Source organism: Carcharhinus amblyrhynchos, chromosome 33 (genome assembly GCF_965287045.1).
Source record: "Carcharhinus amblyrhynchos chromosome 33, sCarAmb.v2.hapA, whole genome shotgun sequence".
NCBI classification, from domain to species: domain Eukaryota; kingdom Metazoa; phylum Chordata; class Chondrichthyes; order Carcharhiniformes; family Carcharhinidae; genus Carcharhinus; species Carcharhinus amblyrhynchos.
Window position 1 is genome coordinate 3,788,291 of NC_137356.1, and position 22,583 is coordinate 3,810,873.

At 45.0% G+C, this 22,583-nt stretch overlaps 1 protein-coding gene across 1 annotated transcript; it reads right to left on the bottom strand.

The window, feature by feature from the left end:
• Nucleotides 1–1,042: 1,042 nt before the first annotated feature.
• Nucleotides 1,043–21,733, bottom strand: LOC145361037 (afadin- and alpha-actinin-binding protein B-like). Its single transcript, XM_080216584.1, has 13 exons — nt 21,608–21,733; nt 20,886–21,055; nt 17,131–17,346; nt 15,948–16,058; nt 14,404–14,539; nt 12,769–12,844; nt 10,406–10,580; nt 8,539–8,656; nt 6,434–6,567; nt 4,924–5,085; nt 4,240–4,357; nt 2,351–2,528; nt 1,043–1,648 (listed from the first exon to the last, which is right to left on the bottom strand). Exons 1-13 carry the CDS (start codon nt 21,627–21,629, stop codon nt 1,471–1,473), a joined length of 1,794 nt encoding a protein of 597 aa, XP_080072710.1. The 5' UTR covers nt 21,630–21,733; the 3' UTR covers nt 1,043–1,470.
• Between the last annotated feature and the right edge of the window lie 850 nt (nt 21,734–22,583).

Below are 22,583 nucleotides of genomic sequence, written 5' to 3' on the forward strand. Positions count from 1 at the left end.
GGTGCCCTTTATTGCAGCTCCTGTTAATGTTGATTCTGTGGAAGCACCTCAGACTACAGAATTACATCATGTTTGGTGAATTCTTTGAGAACATTACATGTGCAGTAGACAAAGGGGAAGCAGTGGATGTGGTGTATCTGGATTCCAGAAGGCATTTGACAAGGTACCGCACCAAAGACTGCTTTAGCCCAAGGTTGTGCCCTCTAGTTCTAGTTTTTCCAACTAGTGGAAACATCCTTTTGATGTCCAATCTATCTAGGCCTCGCAGTATCCTGTAGTTTCAATAAGATCCCCCCCCCGGCCCTTGTCCTTCTACACTCCAACGAGTACAGACCCAAAGTCCTCAACCATTCCTCATATGACAAGCTCTTCATTCCAGGGATCATTCTTGTGAACCTCCTCTGGACCCTTTCCAAGGGCAGCACATCCTTTTTGTTGCCTAGCAATATGGGACGCTGGGAGAATGGTTTCCACCAAATTGAACCCTTCAGAGAAATTCTTCATGTCTGCTTACCACCTGCATTCTCGGAGTTGTATGACTATTTATAAGCCTAGTATTGGTGGCTATCTTGTTCCTGACCACTGCTGATAGCATTACTGCTTTCAGTGAATCTAATGTTCCTTCCCCCTCCTTGTATTTTGTCACTGACTAAATTTTCACAAAATGTAACCAAAAGCAAAACACATCCATCTTGTAAATTCAAAATAAATGTTTTTAATGAGAAATTTGTTAATTATGCAGAGCCATCTTCTATGGCAATAGCCCCGGCTGGCTTACCTTCCCATAACCCAAGATCATTCATTCTAAAAAGTTAGTATTCCTAAATCCATGATTGTGTTTATTAGCCACCCTACATCAAAGGACAACACACCAATTGGGACTGAAAGTGGGTAATCACTCCAGGAAGTGGGAGTTCTCTTGGGCAGAAGACACCTAGGAGGCATGTAGTAGATGTGTAGGAGCAGCTAGCCTCTTTGCAGCTTTTCCTTATGAAGTCTGTGACATTGTCTCATGACAATAAGTAAATAGAAAGTTAAAGAGTGAATTACAGAAAAAGTTTATTATTCAGATACATTAAAATTCACAGCATCAAGACTTACAACTGTCTACAAATCTCCCTCTATACAAAAGTCCATTACAATGGAGCAATTTGTCAGAAGAATAGGGACAAGATGTCACCAGCCTTTCAATCTCTTTCTTCTGAGAAGAGAGTGGGTAACATTCAGGTCTCTGGGAATGGTCACTCTAAAATAGCAGCAATATATAATTTGTGGCACAGTAATAAAATTGTACACTTCTCACCCGATTTCAGTACGAGGCAACAACAGGGCTTAGGAAACAAACCAGTTTTAATTCTCCATACGTTTAATTAATCTACAGCCGTAGGAACAATTTCTTGATCGAATGCAGAACACACACTACTCAGTTTATAAAGAGACTCAGGACATCTGCAACTAGTTACATGGCTGTTAGATTGGAGTGCACAAGTGTCCACAGCACAAAGACTCACTGGAGTCATTCACAAACAAGGCAGTGGGGATCCACTCCAGGCCGTTTCTGGTTTGGGTTGCTGAATCACGTTGCTTGGATGCGCCCTCTCTCATGCTGTAAGATCTCTTGAGTTGCACAGTGGTGGCAGGTCTGAAGCTGGAACAAGCATCAGATGCAGCAAAATATACTATTCGCCTCAAATCCCGCCACCCACACACCCCTCCATCCTAACCATCACCCTGCCCACACCAGCCCCATACACAAAGTTATGAAGTAATCCTCCCTCCAAATTAAGAAACCTCACCACCAGGTTAAAAGCCAACAAGTTTGAGTGCACTCACCTGACGAAGGAGCAGCGCTCCAAAAGTCCGTGCGACCAAATAATCCTGTTGGAAGTTAACCTGGTATTGAGACTTTTTACTGTGCCCACCCCAGTCCAAAGCTGGCATCTCCATCTCAGATTAACAAAGAATTGGGTGTTGGCTGGGATAGAAAATGCTTGCGTTGTTCTAGAGAATCCTGGTGTCTATGGTCAGACGTGGCCATTTTAGTTAGCTCACCTTGCAATTAACACAATGGAGCTGAACCTGATCATAGCACCCTAACACAGCTTAACTGTACAAGAGGTCCCACTCCCATAGAGCAGAGGATTATTTTAATATTAAAATGACTTCTGCAGAGAAAACAAAGATATTTAATGTACTGTGGGGGTGGGAGAGAGATCCACACAAGCACAAACTTCATTTTCACACCCAGAACTACACCACATCCTCACCCAACTGACATTTGATAAAGTCTAATTTTTAAAAGGAACCCTTTCCAGGCAGGTTCAGATAATTAACAAACACTGGCATTTACCTGTGTTCTGGAATAATCCCCAACACCTCATACAGATCACAGGTTGTGGGCAAAGAGTGTCTCCGGAGGTTAGTGTGTTTGGACGCTGGGCTTGGAATGCACTTCGGAGCACGGTGAGAACGCGTCGACAACCTGCCCATATTCCGGTTGGCTAGACGTGGAGATGTGTTTTCCTGGTCTAGAGAAATGAAGCAAAATTTAATAAGTAAATCCTTACAGGGGAACGGAGACATGCCAACAGAAACAAGCTCCCAAAAGGAGGTAGTTAACCCATGTTTCCTGCACAGCTTCCTCTGGCCTCAATGGAACTTAAAGTTGGAGAATGGCCTGATATACATGGGAATTTTTTTTCTACAAATAAGAATGCTTTGAGATGTTGGAGAAGTGTCGAGACCATTAAAGTCTCTTTCCTCAGGCAGCACTGTGGTTCACACTGCTGGACAATCTTGCTGGTGCTCATTAGCACTAGGGACCTGGGTTCAAATCCAGCCTTGGGCGACGGTCTGCGTGGAGTTTGCACATTGTGTCAGCGTGGGTTTCCTCCAGTTTCCCCCCACCCTCACTCTAGAGATGTGCAAGTTACGTGGATTGGCCATGCTAAATTGTCCCAAGATGTGTAGGTCAGGGGAATACGCAGGATAAATGTGGTATTAAGTTTATTTATTAGTCACAAGTCAGCTTACATTAACACTGCAATGAAGCTGTGAAAATCCCCTAGTTGCCACACTGGAGGCAGAACATAGAATGGCCAATCACCTAACCAGTATGTCTTTCAGACCATGGGAGGAAACCCATGCTGACATAGGGAGAGTGTGCAGACTCTGTACAGAGTGACCCAAACCAGGAATTGAACCTGGATCCCCAGAACTGTGAGGTAGTAGTGATAACTACCGTGATACCCATTACAGTGGGGAGGGAAATGGAAGAGTTGGTACAGACTTGATGGGCCAAATGGACTCCCCTGCATTGTAGGGATTCTACTCTACTAATCCATGCCCAATATTTTCTACTTCACTCAAAACCCTCTCTAGCACATACACTGTTCAATGGCCAAGGAACTGGTGTTAAAGTAACAGGCCCAATTGCCAATACTGTTAATTATGGTGAGATAGCATCTCCTGCAGCGCAACTGTCCAGAGGAAACCACAGAGTCCTGCTCAACAGCTGTGATGAAGCTGGCCACCAACAAGCTGCAATAAATAGAGTGAAATACAGGGTGCAGCTGGACAATGAGAGTTGGAGGCTGACAAAGCGTTCAGATACAAAAGGAATGACTCCTTTAAAGACCACTACGTTTAAAGGGTGCTGGTAACAGGAGGAAACTTTCCTCAGCCAGAGCATTAGAAGAGAGAACTGAACAATGGAGGTGGGGATTTCAACAGTTATTGAAACTTATCTCATTTGTAACAGAAAGATTGAGAGATAAGACTGAGTAACAGAGGAAACGTGTTTTAAATGGGGGCGGGGGGGCTAACCTGTAACCCTTAAATAAAAGGTGGTATGCTAATTCTAACCCTCTACTTAAAAGGTTGCCGAGGCAGGGGTCAATTAAAAATTCCAAAATAGTTTTAATGTTTGGCAAGGTTACAGAATCGAAACATGGATTCAGAGTTAAGCAGCCATGGTCTAACTGAAGGGTGGAACCAGAGCGGGTGAACAGCATATTACTGCTCCTATATTTCCAAAGGCCCATTTGGGCTTGTTCTACTCAGTTTCTCCTCAAAGGATCTCCAGGCTGCCTTGTACAAACTGTTACACTGAACACAAGAAACATTCTGTCCAAAGTCACCCACTTTTCAGAAAGCAGACGAGGAATCAAGGAATACTACCCAAAAAAAAATCACAGTAAAGACTCCCACAGGAACTGGAACTCATTGCGAACCACGTACCGGGAGAGAAGGGAGTTCGCCGCTTCCTCAAGGGCTTTGTCCTCTGATCACGAAATGGAGTCAGGTTTAAGAACTGCTCCTTCAGGTGGAGTGCACGTTCTTCCTCAAATAATTTTCTCTAAACCAAAACAAGAGAAAGCAATTTGCAGCAGGGGGTATTGAGAGCAGCCTTGGCTTCACAATCTAAATTACACTGATTTGTCACATGTATTAGCATACAGTGAAAAGTATTGTTTCTTGCATTCTATACAAATGGAGCATACCGTTCATAGAGAAGGAAATGAAAGGGCAGAATGTAATGTTACAGTCATAGCTAGGGTGTAGAGAAAGATCAACTTAAATGTGAGATAGATCCATTCAAAAGTCTGACAGCAGCAGGGAAGAAGCTGTTCTTGGGTTGGTATGTGACCTCAGACTTTTGAATCTTTTTCCCAACAGAAGAAGGTGGAAGAGAGAATGTCCAGGGTGTGTGGGGTCCTTAATTATGCTGGCTGCTTTGCCAAGGCAGTAGGAAGTGTAGACAGAGTCAATGGATGGGAGGCTGGTTTGCATGGTGGATTTTGTAGTTCCTTGTGGTCTTGGGCAGAACAGGAGCCATACCAAGCTGTGATACAACCAGAAAGAATGCTTTCTATGGTGCATCTGTAAAATTAATGTCCAGCCCAGGACACTTTCTGTACTCACCTCCTGACCCAGTCGAATTGCTGCTTCTGTGAACTTCTGCCTCTCTGTCGCAAAGTTCTTTCTCTGCTCCTCAAACAGCAGCCGCTCTTTGTGGAACAATTGTTCCTCCTCCAACAAATCAGAACCACAGGCCAGATCCTCTTTCCGAATGGCCAACTGCTCCTGGAATATTATATAAGTAGAAGGCAGCAGATTTTTTAAAAAATACAAACTGCCCTATTTCATTACACACCTATACCCTCTGGGAGATCTCCATTCAGCTGCCAAACCCCAGCCCTGCCCACATGTACAGTGAAGTATTTCATCTCAGAATACATGTTCCAGGATGTTCGAGATCTGTCCAAAAATGTGTGGGTTAGATTGATTGGCCGTGCTAAATTAACCCGAGTGTCAGGGGCATTAGCAGGGCAAATGTGGGGTTACGGGAATAAAGGGATTGTGGTTGGTGCAGACTCAAAGGGCTGAATGGCCTCATTTTGCATTATATGGATTCAATTATTCTATCTTTTCCCCATCCCTGTAAACACACAGGAGATCTGCCACTTCCCACCCCTCACTCTAGTGTCTCCCTTCGTTTTGCACAGGTCACGCACGGCTACAGACCATGGAAAATAGTGCAGGGCCGAATGGCCTTCTGCAATCATTCAATATGATCATGCACTTTCAGTATCCCACTCCTGCTCTCTATTCCCCTCAATCCCTTTAGCCACAAGGGCTCCCTCCTGGATATATCTAACAAACTGGTCCCAACAGCTTTCTGTGGGAGAGGATTCCACAGGTTCACAACTCTGAGCACAGAAATTCTTCCTCATCTCAGTCCTGATTGGCTTACCCCTTATTCTCAGACTGTGACCCCTAATTCTGCACTCCCCCAACATTGAGGGCATTCTTCCCAGGTCTAGCCTGTCCACTCCTACTGGATTTTAAACCCTCTCATTCTTCCAGTGAGTACAAGCCCAGTCGATCCAGTCTCTTCACATGTCAGTGCTGCCATTCCAGGAATCAGTCTGGTGAACCTTCGCTGGACTCCCTCAATAGCAAGAATGTCCTTCCTTAGACTAGGAGACCATAACTGCTTACAATACTCAAGGTGTGGCCTCACCAAGGCCTTGTATAACTGCAGCAAGACATCCCTATTCCTATACAGTCTTGCTCTTAACAGGCCTATCTCAAGACAATGAGCTCACCCTTTCCAGAGACAGGAGCGTTCAGAAGTCTGAACGACAACCAAGGCTGCCCTTTGAACTCTGCACCTGGGTGCCAAGTGACCTAATGGGACCTCAGGCTCAAAACTGTCTCGGCCAATGGAGATGTGTCTTACTATAAACATATTGCAGTGGTAGTAATAGAATGGAGAGAGAGAGGCAGGAGGGAGGAGAATGGCAGAGAAAGAATGGCAAGTTATACACCAGGAAAAAAAGTGACAGAATTACCCATGGTGTTAGTCAAGGGAACAGGAGGGGAGTTTCTGTTGAAGAATTCAATCATTGCTTTGCCCAATTTCACATACCTCTAGAAGTTGCTGCTGTGCACTCACGACCTCCTTACTCTGTTCAAGTTCCAGCTTGAGTTTGGCTATTTCCTTATCGTGGTCAGTTACACTAACATGTTCATTCTTCCCAACAACCAGAGATTTCCTCAGAGCTGCGGGGAAATTATTGCACAGGGAGACGGGATTTATTTGGCCTCCCAGTCAATACTCTTCACTTGATTTATTATTGTCACTTGTACTAACAGTGAAAAGTATTGTTTCTTGCGCACTGTACAGACAAAGCATACTGTTCATAGAGAAGGAAAGAAGAGACTGCAGAATGTAATATTATAGTCATAGCTAGGGTGTAGAGAAAGATCAACTTAATGCAAGGCAAGTCCATTCAAAAGGCTGACAGCAGCAGGGAAGAAGCTGTTCTCGAGTTGGTTGGTGCGTGACCTTAGACTTTTCTATCTTTTTCCTGACGGAAGGTGGAAGAGAATGTTCGGGGTGCGTGGGGGGTCCTTAATTATGCTGGCTGCTTTGCTGAGGCAGCGGGAAGTGTAGACAGAGTCAATGGGTGGGAGGTTGGTTTGTGTGATGGACTGGGCTACATTCACAACCCTTTTGTAGTTCCTTGTGGTCTTGGGCAGAGCAGGTGCCCAAACCAAGCTGTGATACAACCAGAAAGAATGCTTTCTATGGTGCATCTGTAAAAATTGGTGAGAGAGTTGTAGCTGACCTGCCAAGATGGTCACACAAGACAGGTCGCTGCTGATTGTTCTCTGCTTTTATTCATGATGGGGTCAGACTTTAAAAATAAGGTGGCCTCCCATTTAAGGCAGAGATAAGGAGCACTTTCCTCTGAGGGTCAGTAGTCTGTGGAATTCTCTTTCACCAGAGAGCAGAGGCTGTGTCATTGTTCAGACCAGAGTCATTGACAGCCACAGGAAGTCAAGGGTTATGGGGAACAGCCAGGAACGTGGAGTTAAGGCTAGTCAGAGCAGCCACGATCACATTGTGTGTTCAATGGGCTGAATGCTCTTAATTATCAACATCTTATGGAATGAAAGAACAGCGTTCATTGCCCATCCAAGGCAATGGCCATCCTGGGCAGCACAGTGGTCAGCAGTGCTGCCTCAGAGCCAGTGACTCAGGAACGATTCCCAGGCTTGAATCACTGTCTGAGTTTGCACGTTCTCCCCATATCTGCGTGGGTTTCCTCCAGGTGCTGTGGTCCCTCCTACACTCAAGGTTAGGTGGATTGGCCATGCTAAATTACCCCTTAATGTCAGGGGGATTAGCAGGGTAAATGCATGGGGTTATGGGGATTGGGCCTGGGTGGAATTGTGGTTGGTACAGACTGAATGGCCTCCTTCTGCACTCTATGATTCTATGCCAATCTGCCTGCAGAAGGTGACAGTGAGCCTACTTGGAGGAGTTTGATTCAATTAAGTGGCCACTCTTGAGTGACGGGTTAGTTAGGTTGGTGTGTGGGTGGAGGGTCTGGAGACACACAAAGCAAGTTCCCTCTCTGAAAAGGATACTGGTGAGTCAGATGGGTTTTTAGGACAATTTCACATGGGGATCAACTGGATTCAAATTCAAACATTTGAACACTGCATTTCTAGCCTAGGTTCTGAGTTATCAGTCCAGGAACATAGCCGCCATACTACAATGCCAGATAGAAAGCAGCCAGAGCCCCTCCTTGCAAAGGGAGCAGCGGCTGCTGGAACCCCCTCCCCACAAGATTGCCCAAGGTTCAGCTTTTTTTAAATCCAGCCACAAGGAAGACTTACCCCAGGAGGTTCTTCTCACAGGCCATCATTAGGGCACTTAAACTTTCAGGACTATAGAGAGAGCAAGGGAAATGGGATTGAATCACAAGCTCTATAGAGCTGGTATGGACTCAATGGGCTGAATGGTCTCCTCCAGTGACAATGATTCTAGGAGGCTGGTTGATACATGAGGAAATGGTTTTGGAGTATGGTAGTGAGGGCCAAATCCAGGAACCATTTTAAAGGAGCCAGTGATTGCTACAATGTGGGAAGGTGCAAAGGCATTTTAAAAAGGACTTATTGCTTTTTAAAATTCACATCAGATCATTTCCAGCTGCCAGAATGAGATGATGCTGTTCACTTTACCTGCAGCTTCTAGTTTTGCCATGTGATCCTTTAAGGAGTTCCACTGCTTTTGAACACTGTTGGTCAAATGTCCTCTGGTGGTATCCAGGGATTCATTATTGACATCCATTTCTTCCTCCTAGTTCAATAAAATCAGCACCTTTAGATAATTCATTAAACCAGTTAGAACATAAGATTCCAACATAGGTGACACAGTACCTCACAGCACCAGGGTTAAATCCCAGGCTTAGGTGACTGTGTGGAGTTTGCACATTCTCCCCATCTCTGTGTGGGTTTCCTCCCATAGTCAAAGATGTGCAGGTTAGGTGGACCGGCCATGCTAAATTTCCCCTTAGTGTTTGGGGGACTAGTTAGGATTGTATAGACTTGATGGGGCAAATGGCCTCCTTCTACACTGTAGGGATTCTATGATTTCTGGATATTCAATCTATAAAACCACCTGATGTAAAAACACATGTACAAATTCCCTGTATCTGCATGGGTTTCTTCCGTATTCCAGTTTCCTCTTACACTCCAAATATGTGCAGGTTAGCATAGCCAATCCACCTATATTGCCCCTTGGTGGTGTCGGGGTAAATTAACATTAGCAAGGTAAATACGTGGGCAGTCCAGGCTTGATGGGCTGAACAGTTTCCTTCTGTCATGTAGGGATTCTATGATTTAACATACAGCTTACCAGAAGCTGTTCACTGTCTAATTGGTTGGCATGTACTGTTGAAGCCAACACTAGCCTCCTGTGATACTGTAAATGGAAATCTAGGGCTGGTACTTCAGTGCAGGACTGAGGGAGTGCTGCACTGTCCTAGATGCCATTTTGAGCTATTAAATTGGGGTGCTGACTGCTGTCTTGCATGGATGTAATAGATTGTCAGGCACTATTTTTGAAATCTGGTTTCCTGGCCAATAAACAGCAATACCGGAATAGAATAACTGGTCAGTTACTGGGACCTTGCTGTGGGGAGATTGGCTGCTACGTAGCTATAGTGATTTTGGTTCAGGTGGTTCATTGCATCCAAAGGTTTACAGCATGGAAACAGGCCCTTTGGCCCAACTTGTCAATGCTGCCCAGTTTTTAAACCACTAAGCTAGTCCCAATTGCCCGCATTTGGCCCATATCTCTCAAGAGCCATCTTACTCCCGTAACTGTCTAAACACTTTAAAAGACAAAATTGTACTCGCCTCTTCTACTACCTCTGGCACTTTGTTCCAGACACTCAGCACCCTCTGAAAAAAAAAACTGCCTCTCTGGACCCTTTTGTATCTCTCCCCTCTCACCTTAAACCTAGGCCTTTTAGGCTTAGACTCCCCTGCCTTTGGGAAAAGATATGATTATCTAGCTGATCTGTGCCCCTCATTATTTTATAGACCTCTATAAGATTACCCCTCAGCCCCCTACACTCCAGAGAAAAAAATCCCAGTCTATCCAGCCTCTCCTTATAACTCAATCCATCAAGTCCTGGTAGCATCCTAGTAAGTCTCTTCTTCACTCTTTCTAGATTAATAGTATCCTTTCTATAATAGAATGCTCCAGTTTCCTCCCACAGTTAGGGTGCATTGGCTATGCTGAAATCTGTGTACCCGAACAGGTGCCAGAGTGTGGCGACTTGGGGGATCTTCACAGTAACTTCATTGCAGTGTTAATGCAAGTCTACTTGCGACTAATAAATAGACTTAAACAAGACTAAAATCAAGTGAATGGTTAATTGAAGATTAAGGATTTCATGGTGTAATTGTTACTCAGTGTAAAATAATTTGTAAATCCTGTTCTGAAATGTCCAGATGGAATTGCTCTTTGTTCAGCTGGGTCGGTAAGAAGTTATTAAAGCTCTTATTGACTATCTGACCATTGTTAGTGTCACATACTCACTGCCAGTGACTGAAGAGAATTGACTCTGCAGAGTTTCTGCTGCAGACTCAGAAACCCATTCATTTCATTCTTCATCTGGTTCAAAACCCTCGTCAGTTCTGCATTATCCAACACTAGCTCCTTGATTTGAGCCTCGTAGTTATTCACAAGCACTTTGCACATTTCTTCTTCCCTCCTGCAACATAGAGAGACATTGTGTATTTAAAATGGAAACACTGAGCCTCAAGGCATCCAGAGAACAAACTTTGTCTATCCTGCCACCAACAACCAGGAAGAAGAGTTGACATCAACCCGGCTAAATACATGTTAGGGGACTACAAACAAGACACATCATCACTTCGCACACACAAATACAGCTTCTCAAAAAACATTAAAGCAAAGTCCCTTATGATCAAAGTGGACAACACTAGTTAGCCTGCGTTAGTGATTATTGGAGGAAAAATTTAGACCTCAGCTAATTTCATTGGTTTCAGGAGGTGAGGAATTCATAGAAGAACAGCCAATGTGATTCTACCACACAATACAGCTTGTGTAAGAGTGGGGTGGTGTCGAGAGGTCTCGTGGTATGGTGGGTAACATCCCTATCTCTGGTCCAGGTTCAAGTCTCACTTCAGGGTTTGATGGCCAAGGAATGAATGTTCATAACACAGCAAAGCAGGTGAATCATCAGGTTGTAAATCCTCCCAATAGGCCTGATGGGCAAGCAGTAAGAGTGGGAAAGTTTCCTGGTCAGACTGCAGATTTATTTATTTCACAGAGGGTGATGGGTGCCAGGAAAGGTAGTGGAAGCAGATACGGTAATGACTTTTAAGGGGTGTCTTGACAAGTACATGAATAGAATGGGAATAGAGAGATGATTCCCAGAAGGGTAGGGTAGTTCAGTCAGGCAGCATGATCAGTGCAGGCTTGGAGGGGCCGAAGGGCCTGTTCCTGTGCTGTAATTTCCTTTATTCTCTTTGAAAGGATATTAGGAATTTACCCCAAGCATAATCATGGATCAATCCAATGGGAGGCCATGGGTGCCAAGACCCTCTTGGATGATGATACCTGGAGGAGTGTAGCTTACAGCAGCAACACTTGGAGCAAGAAGACAAACCCTGTTCAGTTCAGGTTCAGGAGGGAGTTACACCAAACAAGAATGCCAGGTGTTCTGGGAGAAGATGGGGAATTGAAAGAAGTGGCCAAGCTAAAACAGAATCTCAGGCCTCCGAAACTGATCGTGGGGGAGGGAGGAGGGTATTGACAGCTAGCCACTCTTGTGGAATTAACAGAGCACAATAGGTAGCATAGTGGTTAGCACTGTTGTCTCACAGCATCAGGAATCCAGATTCGAGACCAGGGTGCAAATTCCAGCTTGGGTCACTGTGTGTGGAGTTTGCACATTCCCCCCCCCGGTCTGTGCAGGTTTCCTCCCACAATCCAAAGATGTGCGGGGTTAGGAAGACTGGCCATACTAAATTGCCCCTTAGTATCAGGGAACTAGCTAGTGTAAATGTGTGGTGTTATAGCGATAGGGTCTGGGTGGGATTGTGGTCAGTGCAGACTCAATGGGCTGAATGGCCTCCTCCTGCACTGTAGGATTCCCTGAATAGGGACATAATCATTAAAATAAAAATTTTAAATTTAAATGAATGAACTGTTAAAAATAAAATGCAGTCAGATTCCCAGCATATCACTTCACATGCAGCAGGACAGAGTTGAAATTGGACTAATGTGCAAGTGACTCATGGCAGTGATAGGGAGGCAGCAACAAGGTTATTCTGGTCACTTTGAAAGGATGCATTTGCCTTCCTGAGTGACAGAATAACTCCAGCCATCTCCATCACCTCCCAAGTACTCCACTCTACACATCCATCATCAAGATGTCAGGGGTAAGTTTTTTCATTCAGAGGGTGGTGAGTGAGTGGAATCAGCTGCCGGTAGTGGTAGAGGTGAACTCGCTGGGGTCTTAAGAGACTTCTGGATGAGTACATGGGATTTAATGAGATTGAGGGTTATAGATAGGCCTGGTAGGTAGGGATACGATCGGTGAAACTTGTGGGCCGCAGACCCTGTTTGTGCTGTAATGTTCTGTGTTCTAAGTCATAACCCGAACTGGCTTCAAATCCACCACTCCTGCTGTTAAACTAACACAGCAAGTATTTGGTTTGTGGAATCTAAATAAAGTCCTTGATAATGCAAACTTCGTTTTCTTTCCCATGGCTCCATTCCCAAATGCTAATGGTGGGATTGTATTTGGGTAGAAACTGCCTCACAGCACAGCATGTAAATCACTGCCAGTTATTCAAAAAGATATCCAGTTCAGAGCATAGGACGGAATTCAGTTTTAAATCGAGTAGAGTACAAGAGACGGCAAATCTTACTTTGATTCAGTCTTGCCCGTTCGCCATAAGGAGCGTTTACCATCAGACCGTCCAATGTGATTCAGGATATCTATTGCTTAAAAACGAAGAGTAAGCTGGATTTAGTTTATTATTTACATGCTACCAATTGGCAGTTCCCTCAGTCCTGAGCAAGGGGTGCATTTCAACTTCAGAAGCCCCCCAGAATCTAGTATAGCTTAATCCCCCTCTTTTTGCTTATCCCTTCTAATGATGTGATGTTACACATGTATCTCCTTTGTGGTCCTCAGTATACAGGTCCTGCAGAAACACTAAAACCCAACACGAGGCAGTGATGTGGCAGAAAAGGTGACAGAAGTGTTTTCCCAAACTTCTCCCCCTTAAAAAGGTGAGCTTTAAAATGTTTCTTTGCCTCACCTAGGGGATAGTATGGGGTGCATGTACATCACGTATCACTTTTGGACAAGCTTCCTTGTTCATGTGTATTTTAGTATTGCTGTCCAGGCTGGTTCCTCCCCAGATGAATACAGTCCCATTGTCTACAGCAGGCTTATTGGTTCATATGGTTTCCCCATAATAATTGGGGATAGTAAAAATTAAAACAGCGACCAGCATGTTTTTAAGAAAACTAGGCTAACCTTGAGAAATTGTCTGAGGTGATGGCACAAACAGCTGGTTGAAATGACAAAGCCTTCTCAATCTTTCTAGGTGTCCAGATCACCAACAACCTGTCCTGGTCCCCCCCCCACCCCATGCTGACACTATAGTTAAGAAAACCCACCAACGCCTCTACTTTCTCAGAAGACTAAGGAAATTTGGCATGTTAGCTATGACTCTCACCAACTTTTACAGATGCACTATAGAAAGCATTCTTTCTGTTGTATCACAGTTTGGTATGGGCTCCTGCTCTGCCCAAGACCACAAGGAACTACAAAAGATCATGAATGAAGCCTAGTCCATCACACAAACCAGCCTCCCATCCATTGACTGTCTACACTTCCCACTGCCTTAGCAAAGCAGCCAGCATAATCAAGGACCCCACACACCCTGGACATTCTCTCTTCCATCTTCTTCTGTCAAGAAAAAGATAGACAAGTCTGAGATCACATACCAACCAACTCAAGAACAGCTTCTTCCCTGCTGCCATCAGGCTCTTGAATGGATCCACTTCATATTAAGTGGATCTTTCTCTACACCCTCGCTATGACTAACACTGCATTCTGCACTGTCTTCTTTCCTTCTCTATGAACAGTATGCTTTGTCTGTATAGCACACAGGAAACAATACTTTTCACTGTCTGTTAACACATGTGACAATAATAAATCAAAATGGTTAAAGCACAAGGTTAATACTTACCTAAAGAAAAGCTGAATCAAACCAAATTCCCTCCCTCACTCCACATTCTCTACTATAGCTGCTGAACGTTCCCAGCATTTACTGATCCTGCTTTTCCAGCATACACAGGTTCATATTTCCATGAACTGCCCATGATAGTTGGTCAGTTTTCCAAGACCTGCCTTTAACTGGTGCTCACAAGCAATGGTACATGGCGCAGGTCATCCATGCCCACAATAAGCAGGGTGTGCGCTTGTGGGGGAAGTCTGTATCCTCAAATGGAATTCCCCACGCCCACCCCTCAAACAGTCAGATAGTTACCAATTCTTTTGTCCTTTTTGTCTGTCAGGTAGTGATGCATCTTCTCCTTTAGTTTGTTCAGCTCCTGCTCCTTCCTCTTCAGATCGTGCAGATACTGAGCTGCCCGACTCGCTATAATACCCTGCAACTTCACCACCTGGATAAGAGAGACAGCAGTCACTAACCCACATTGGAGTTTAGGGGCTTTAGCACCACTGAAGTGACCAGAGGAGCTTCACAAGATGATTCCAGGAACGAAGGGTTTGTCATATGAAGAGTGGTTGAGAAGCCTGGGTCTATATTCCATGGAGTTTAGAAGGATGAAGGGAAATCTCATTGAAACCTACAGAATACGGAGGGGCCTGGATAGGACATTTCCACTAGTGGGAGAGACTAGAACTTGAGGGCACAACCTCAGAGTGAAGGGACGATCCTTTAAAACTGAGATGGAGAAATTTCTCAGCCATAGGGTGCTGAATCTGTGGAACTCATTGCCACGGGTCAGTGGTGGAAGGATTCAATGCCTGTGGATGTGGTGCCAATGGAGTGGGGTTGCTTTGTCCTGAGTGTTGTTGGAGCTGCAACATCCAGGCAATGGGGAGAATTCCATCACACTCCTGACTTGTGCCTAGTAGGTGGTGGATAGTCTTTGGGGAGATAGGGGATGAGTTACACGCGATTCCCAGCCTCTGACCTGCTCTTGTAGGCAGCGTTTGTGTAGCTGGTCAATGGTGACTCCCAGCATGTGGATAGTGAGGCTTTTAGTGATGACAATGCCATTGAATGTTAAGAGATGAAGGGTGGATTCTCACTTATTGAAGATGATCATTGGCTAATCCCCGTGCCTCAGAAATCTCCTCAAAACCTACCTCTTCGACTATGTTTCTTCATATAGCACTATAGTACCCATACAGACTTCTCTCCCTCTCTCCCCCCACCTCCCCACTATAGATCAGCCTAGTTATCAGCATGGACTCAAACCTTGCTGCTGTTACTTGGTGCCTTGTTACTCAGCAACTGTTATAACAAAGGGAAGAGTTTTCCAAAAACAATGTAGTGCCATTCATCCCAGTACAGCAACTGCACATTTGTTATCCCTCCCAGCCACACACACTACATCCAATAGTGTAGATATCTGTTACTCTGCACTCCTGTCAACAAGTCAAACATCAAAACTTCCACCTTCACTCATCTCGAATCAGGAGAAGGAAGACTCAACTGAGCAGCAGGAGTTAAGAAACTCAGAATCCCTACAGTGCAGAAGGAGGCCATTCGGCCCATCAAGATTGCACAGATAACAATGCCACCCAGGCCCTATCCCCGTATTTACCCTGCTAATCCCCTTAACGCCAAGGGGCAATTTAACCTGGCTGATCAACCTAACCCACACATCTTTGGAGTGTGGGAGGAAACTGCAGCACTTGGAGGAAACCCACGCAGACATGGGGGAGAATGTGCAGATTCTGCAGTGAATCAGGCCAGGAATTGAACCCAGGTCCCTGGCACTGTGAGGCAGCAGTGCACAGGTCACTGATCTAGATGAACACCCTGACAGTAGATCTTACCTCCTCCTTATGGTTCTTTAGCTGACTATTCAAACTCTGGATACTCTTCTGCTGTTGCTCCTCTTTTGTCTGTAAGACAGTAACTTCTTGCTCCAGTTCCGCTACCTCCTCCTGTTTGGTGGAGCACAGTAACTGTAAACCTACTGGACAGAACTCCAGAGTGATTTAATCTTTCCTCCCCTCAAATAAACAGATTCTGTGTTGTTTGGGGCAGGGACTAATGGGGAGGTCAGGATTTTTCCAGAAGGTTACGGTCATAATTCCCCATCCCATCCCTTCCCCACCCACTCTACTCCATCAATTCATCATCCATTTTCCCCCGTTTCCTTCTCCATTTGTCTCCTAACTACTCAAAAGAATGTAGCCAAATTTTCTCTTTGTTAAGTACTAACTTCCTCTCCTCGCCAACCATTTGCAGCACATTTTCATTAATCTGCCTGTGGAACCAGCTGGAACATCCATCCTCCTGCAGCAGAATGTACGCATCGGAGGACTGACATCAGCCACTTAATCAGCAGCACAAACCTCACCCTTCAATAAACAAACCGGCCAGCAATGTTAGATTGTCATTCTGAGAGAAGATCCTTCCTACCCTGGAACTGATTCTGAGGCTTCTGCTAGATCTGTGAAAATGACCCACCCAATACAAGAGAGAGAGTTTAGCTCGATTCCCCCATAACATAGCACTAACCAGCCCTTGGATAGTGGAACACAGCAGAGGCCAAGGAGCTGATGCACCCCATACCCTTTTCTGTTGCTCAGATGGGGTGGAAATTTTTTTAATTCTTTCATGGGACACGGGTGTTGCTGGCTGGGCTAGCATTTATTGCTCATCCCTAATTGCCCTTGAGCTGAGTGGCTTGCTAGGCCATTTCAGAGGGTAGTTAAGCATCACATTGCTGTAGCTCTATATAGGCCAGCCCAGGTAAGGATGGCAGATTTCCTCTGAGTTTTTACAACAATTGACAATGGTTTTATGGTCATCAATAGATTTTTTAAATTCAATTTAAACTCTATCTGCTGTGGTGGGATTCGAACCTGGGTCCCTAGGGCATTACGCTGGGTCTCGGGATTACTAGTCCAGTGACAATACCACTAGCCCAGCAGTATCCTCACTTAACACCAGTATGAAATTTGCCCAGATGTTGATGTTATTACAGGCCTCAGTTCCAGTGCGACTCACCTGCAGTTTCAGCTGGTTACTCTTCAACCCATCCTGCTCAGTGAAGGATTTTAGTCGCTCCTTTTCAAGTCCGCTCACTTTAACCGTGTTCCTCCAATTGAGCGGGAGCAGACTGTGCACACAGTTTATTAAAGTTACAGGGTTACAGCTCAAAACTGGATTCTCCTCAAAACTATCGTCGTCAAACAAAGCAGGAAGTCCCAGCGTGTTCAGTTCCTGGAATATTTGAGGAGAGAGAGAGAGAGAGCGCGCGAGCAAATCAACGTTGTTAACATTCCTTATTTTAAGGAGCTAATGGTTAGACGCCCTGTCTACTTGGACAACATGTGGGTCTAGGACAGACTGACAGAAAGAAGATATTGTACAAATAGGCAATATTAACAGCCTCACTCAAAGCTCAGAGCCTGGACCTAAACCATGTTCCCAATAGGACACTATCATTACTGGCATGTACAAACACAAAAATGCTAAGGAAATTTGGCCTGTCCACTACGACTCTCACCAACCTTTACAGATGCACCATAGAAAGCATTCTTTCCGGTTGTATCACAGCTTGGTATGGGCTCCTGCTCTGCCCAAGACCACAACTACAAAGGGTCATGAACATAGCTCAGTCCATCGCTCAAACCAGCCTCCCATCCACTGACTGTCTACACTTAACACTGCCTTGGAAAAGTAGCCATAATTAAGGACCCCATGCACCCCAGACATTCTCTCTTCCACCTTCTTCCCACAAGGAAAGGATACAGAAGTCTGAGGTCACGCACAAAGCGACTCAAGAACAGCTTCTTCCCTGCTGCCATCCTAAACAACCTACCTTATATTAAAGACAAAAGCAAAATACTGCAGATGCTGGAATCTGAAACAAAAACAGAAAATGCTGGAAAATCTCAGGTCTGACAGCATCTGCAAAGGGAGAATAGAGCCAATATTGAGTCTAGATGACCCTTCGTCAGCTGACAAAGGGTCATCTAGACTTGAAACATTGGCCCTTAGCATCCAAAGGTGTGTGGGTTAGTTGGATTGGCCATGCTAAATCACTCCTTAGTTTCCAAAGACAATCCAGCATTCTCCGTTTTTGCTATCTTATATTAAGTTGATCTTTCTCTACACCCTAGCTATGACTGTAACACTACATTCTGCACCCTCTCCTTTCCTTCTCCCATATGTAATCTATGAATGGTATGTTTCTTTTGTATAGCACACATGAAACAATACTTTTCACTGGACACCAAACATGTGACAATAATAAATCAAACCATCCAGATTAACCAGTATTCCATATCATTAAAAGATTATAACGGTGAGATTCTGGTACACTGTGCTGCTGGTACACACTACAGAGGCAGCAAGTACCAATTTACTGTGGAGATAGTTACTTCCAACATTTTCAGTGAAATATTACCGATTGCAGAGTGGGTACTTTAGCCTGGCACAACATTAATTAGACATTGTGTTGAGATAGCCCACATATTAACTGGAGCAGGTCTGGGTTAGCAGTGCTAATAGGAAGGCATTGAAACGGGACAGGGAGCAAGGGGAAAAAAAGTTGAGAGAATAGCACAGAGAAATACCAGTCTTAATGTTAGCATTCCTCCTTCCCTGCCCCCATCTCAGGGCCATTTATAGAAAATAGGAGACCATTCGGCCCTTCCAGCCTGCTCCACCATTCATTATGAAGATGGCTGATCATCCAGCTCAATAGCCTGATCCCATCTTCCCCTCCATATCCTTTGATCCCCTTTGCCTCAAGGGCTACATCTAACTGCTTCTTTTATATATGTCTACTTTTTATGGAACTTAAGTTGACAGTATTGCACTGCCCACTTGCTGAGAAACAGTACCTATCCCCTTAAGGGATGGCCCAGTGGTAAGCACTGCTGCCACGGAGTGCCAGGGATCCAGGTTCAATTCCCAGCTTGGGTCACCGTATGTGGAGTCTGCACATTCTCTGCGTGGGTTTCCTCCGGGTGCTCCAATTTCCTCCCACAGTCCAAAGATGTGTGGGTTAGGTAGATTGACCCTTAGTGTCAGGGTGACTAGCAGGATAATACAAGGGGTTACGGGGTAGGGTCTGGGTGGGACAGTTGTCGGTGCAGGCTCAATGGGCCAAATGGCCTCCTTCTGCACTGTAGGGATTCTATGATAGAGTGAGCAGCACAGTGTAGTAACATTGACTTTTAGTAACAGATACTGGAAGAGAGAATTCCTTGCCCTTTAAGGTGTTTTCAGTTGGACTGATCTGAGAATCATATCAAATCCCCTGGTGAGGAGTTATGGAGAGTGGAGCACATGTTCAATTTTACTGGCTCAAAGGGTACATTACTGGCTCAAAGGGTACAATACATTTTCCCAGTGGGACTGATGCAATAGTCATTAATCAAGGGATTGAGTTTAGGAATCGGGAGGTAATGCTGCAACTTTATAAGACCCTTGTCAGGCCCCACTTGGAGTACTGTGCGCAGTTCTGGTCGCCTCACTATAGGAAGGACGTAGAAGCTATTGAAAGGGTACAGAGGAGATTTACAAGGATGTTGCCTGGATTGGGAGGCATGCCTTATGAAGATAGGTTGAAGGAGCTGGGACTCTTCTCCCTGGAGAGACGAAGGTTGAGAGGCGACCTGATAGAGGTTTATAAAATGTTGAGAGGAATAGATAGGGTGGATTCTCAGACGCTATTTCCCCGGGTTGAAATGGTCGCTACGAGAGGACACAGATTTAAGGTGCGGGAAGGCAAGTACAGAAGTGATGTTAGGGGTAAGTTTTTCACTCAGAGGGTGGTGAGTGAATGGAATCGGCTGCCGTCAGTGGTGGTGGAGGCGAACTCGCTGGGGTCTTTTAAAAGACTTCTGGATGAGTATATGGGATTTAATGGGATTGGGGGTTATAGATAGGTCTATGGATTGGTAGGTATTGATGTGATCGGCGCAACTCGTGGGCCGAAGGGCCTGTTTGTGCTGTAGTGTTCTATGTTCTAATATTTCATGTTCCATATTCTATGTTCCATTCTCAAAGCAGCACAAACTGCAACCAACTCATTTAACAATCTGTTACTGACCAGATTGCACATCAAGAGAGTGCACGTGACATTGTGTACAGAACTGGCAAAATATTGCAAATGCTGCAATCTGAAACAGACAATACTGGGTCATCCCAACTCAGAACATTGGCTCTGTCCTCTCTACACAGATGCTGTTGGACTTGCTAGGATTTTCCAGCGTTTTCTGTTTTTGTGGCAATGACAGGGAAGGACAGTGGCCTCAATGCCAGTGACCCGGGTGCAATTCCAGCCTTGGGTCACTGTCTGTGTGGAGTCTGCACGTTCTCCCTGTGTCTGTGTGGGTTTCCTCCCACAGTCCAACGATGTGCTGGTTAGGGTACATTGGCCATGCTAATTTGCCTCTTAGTGTTAGGGGGATGGGGGGTAAATATGCGGGGTTGGGACCTGGGTAAGATTGTTGTCGGTACAGGCTGGATGGGCCAGATGGCCTCCTTCTGCATAGTAGATTCTATAATTCTATGTCAAATCGGGGAGAGGAAGTGGCTACAGAGGGTGGAGAAAATAACTGAAAGACATTTAATTTCTGGATAGAATTTAAAGATCCATTTTTTGCTTCAGGTACGTAGTACCCAGGAGCAGACCAGTAGCTTCTTCCTATTGCTGTAATTAGTAATGCCACACAAACCCAGAGCCACAGTATCTTTATTTACACATTTGGTCATGAAAACTAAAGCAGTGTTTCACTTCAGCCTACCTTGTTTAGGTATGAGATACACTCCTCCACGTTGTCACCCCGGCAGAACACGTTTGGCTTGAAGAGATTTGGGAGTGGCAGCACTGGGGAACAGTGCAGTGTTATGGTGCTGGCGGGGGAGAACGGTGAGGCAGACTGAGAAACACGCCTCACAATGAAGCTCTTCGCATCTGTGCGGAAATCAAAGAGGTAAACACTGATAGTTAGGGCAAGAATTCCAGCAGGAGAGCCAAGCAGCATCAGCTATCCCCTCTCCCCATACAGCCCTCCCCTATTGCTACACTGAATAAGGCAGGTCTGCAGACTTGGTGATGCACAAGGTAACCAATGGGTAATTAGCCGAGATGGAGTGTACTATTCCCTCTCTCACTGAGGCTAATCTTGCTGCGCTATATTGACGCTGGCCGATCTTTACCCAGTCTACCACCCCTATTGATCAGGAAAATGGTGCTAGGAGCTACGCTTGGTGGTGGTGGTGGTGGTGGGGGGGGGGGGGGGGGGGGGGGGCGGGTCTCTGCTGCTTGTAGAATGGAAGCACAAACTCAATCCTGACTGGCAGATCAGCCGCCATTTGTGGGAGCTTGCTGTGCACGCTACATCATAACCATGACTACATGTCAAGGGTCACTGGCTGTAAAACACTTTGTTGAGGTTACGAAAGCCACTTATAAACGCAAGCTTTTCTCTTTGTTTGACACACAATGAATTGGACAAAAGCTCACCTGGAGTTTTCCACTCATCCATCTCCTCAACTGGGAACCCAACTTTCCACAGGAAAAATTCTTATTATTATATACAAGTCAGGGCTGGAGGAAGACAAAAGCAAAAGGAGACAAGATGCGGGTTTAGGAAGATTGCATCGATATAAAACAACATCCTTCACAAAACTAGTTTATCACCTTCAGCACAGTGGTTAGCACTCACAGCACCAGCAATCCAGGTTCAATTAATAAAAGCAAATTACTGCAGATGTGGAATCTGAAATCAAAAGAGAAAACACTAGAAAATCTCAGCAGGTCTGGCAGCATCCGTAAGGGGAGAAAAGAGTGACGTTTCAAATCCAGATGACCCTTTGACAAGCCCAAAAAGGCACAAAAAGTGGGAGATATTGAGAGAGAAAAAAAAAAGTTGAACCAAAAAAGGGGAAAAAAGGGAAGGAAAAGGGGGAGAAAAGGTGAGGAAAAGGGGACAAAATGGGGGGAGGGAGAGAGAGAGAAGAAAAATAAAGACAGATAAAGAAACATAAGGGAGAGAACAATTCTGGCCACAGGTCACCGACGAAAAAAATCTCTCCTCAATCTCCTTTATTCCAAAGTAACCAGCCTATACAATCCTCTTATCCTTAAGGTGCTTCAATCCAGGCAACATCCTGATGAATCTAAACTCTAACACCATCACATTCTTCCTGTAAGGTGGTGACCAAAGCTACGCACATACCCTTAAACTGCAACCAAAGTAGTGCTTTATACAACATCAAAATGCCTCAAATGCTCAGCAGCAATTGTGGGGAAAGGAACAAGAGTTAACATTTCAGCTCAATAGCCTTCCATCAGAATTCCAGCATCCACAGTACTGAGCTTTTGTGTTAATAAAATCATACAATCCTTACAAGGCAGAAGCAGGCCATTCAGCCCATCAAGTCTGCACACACTCTGACAGAGCACATTACTCAGGCCTACCCCTAACCTACACATATTT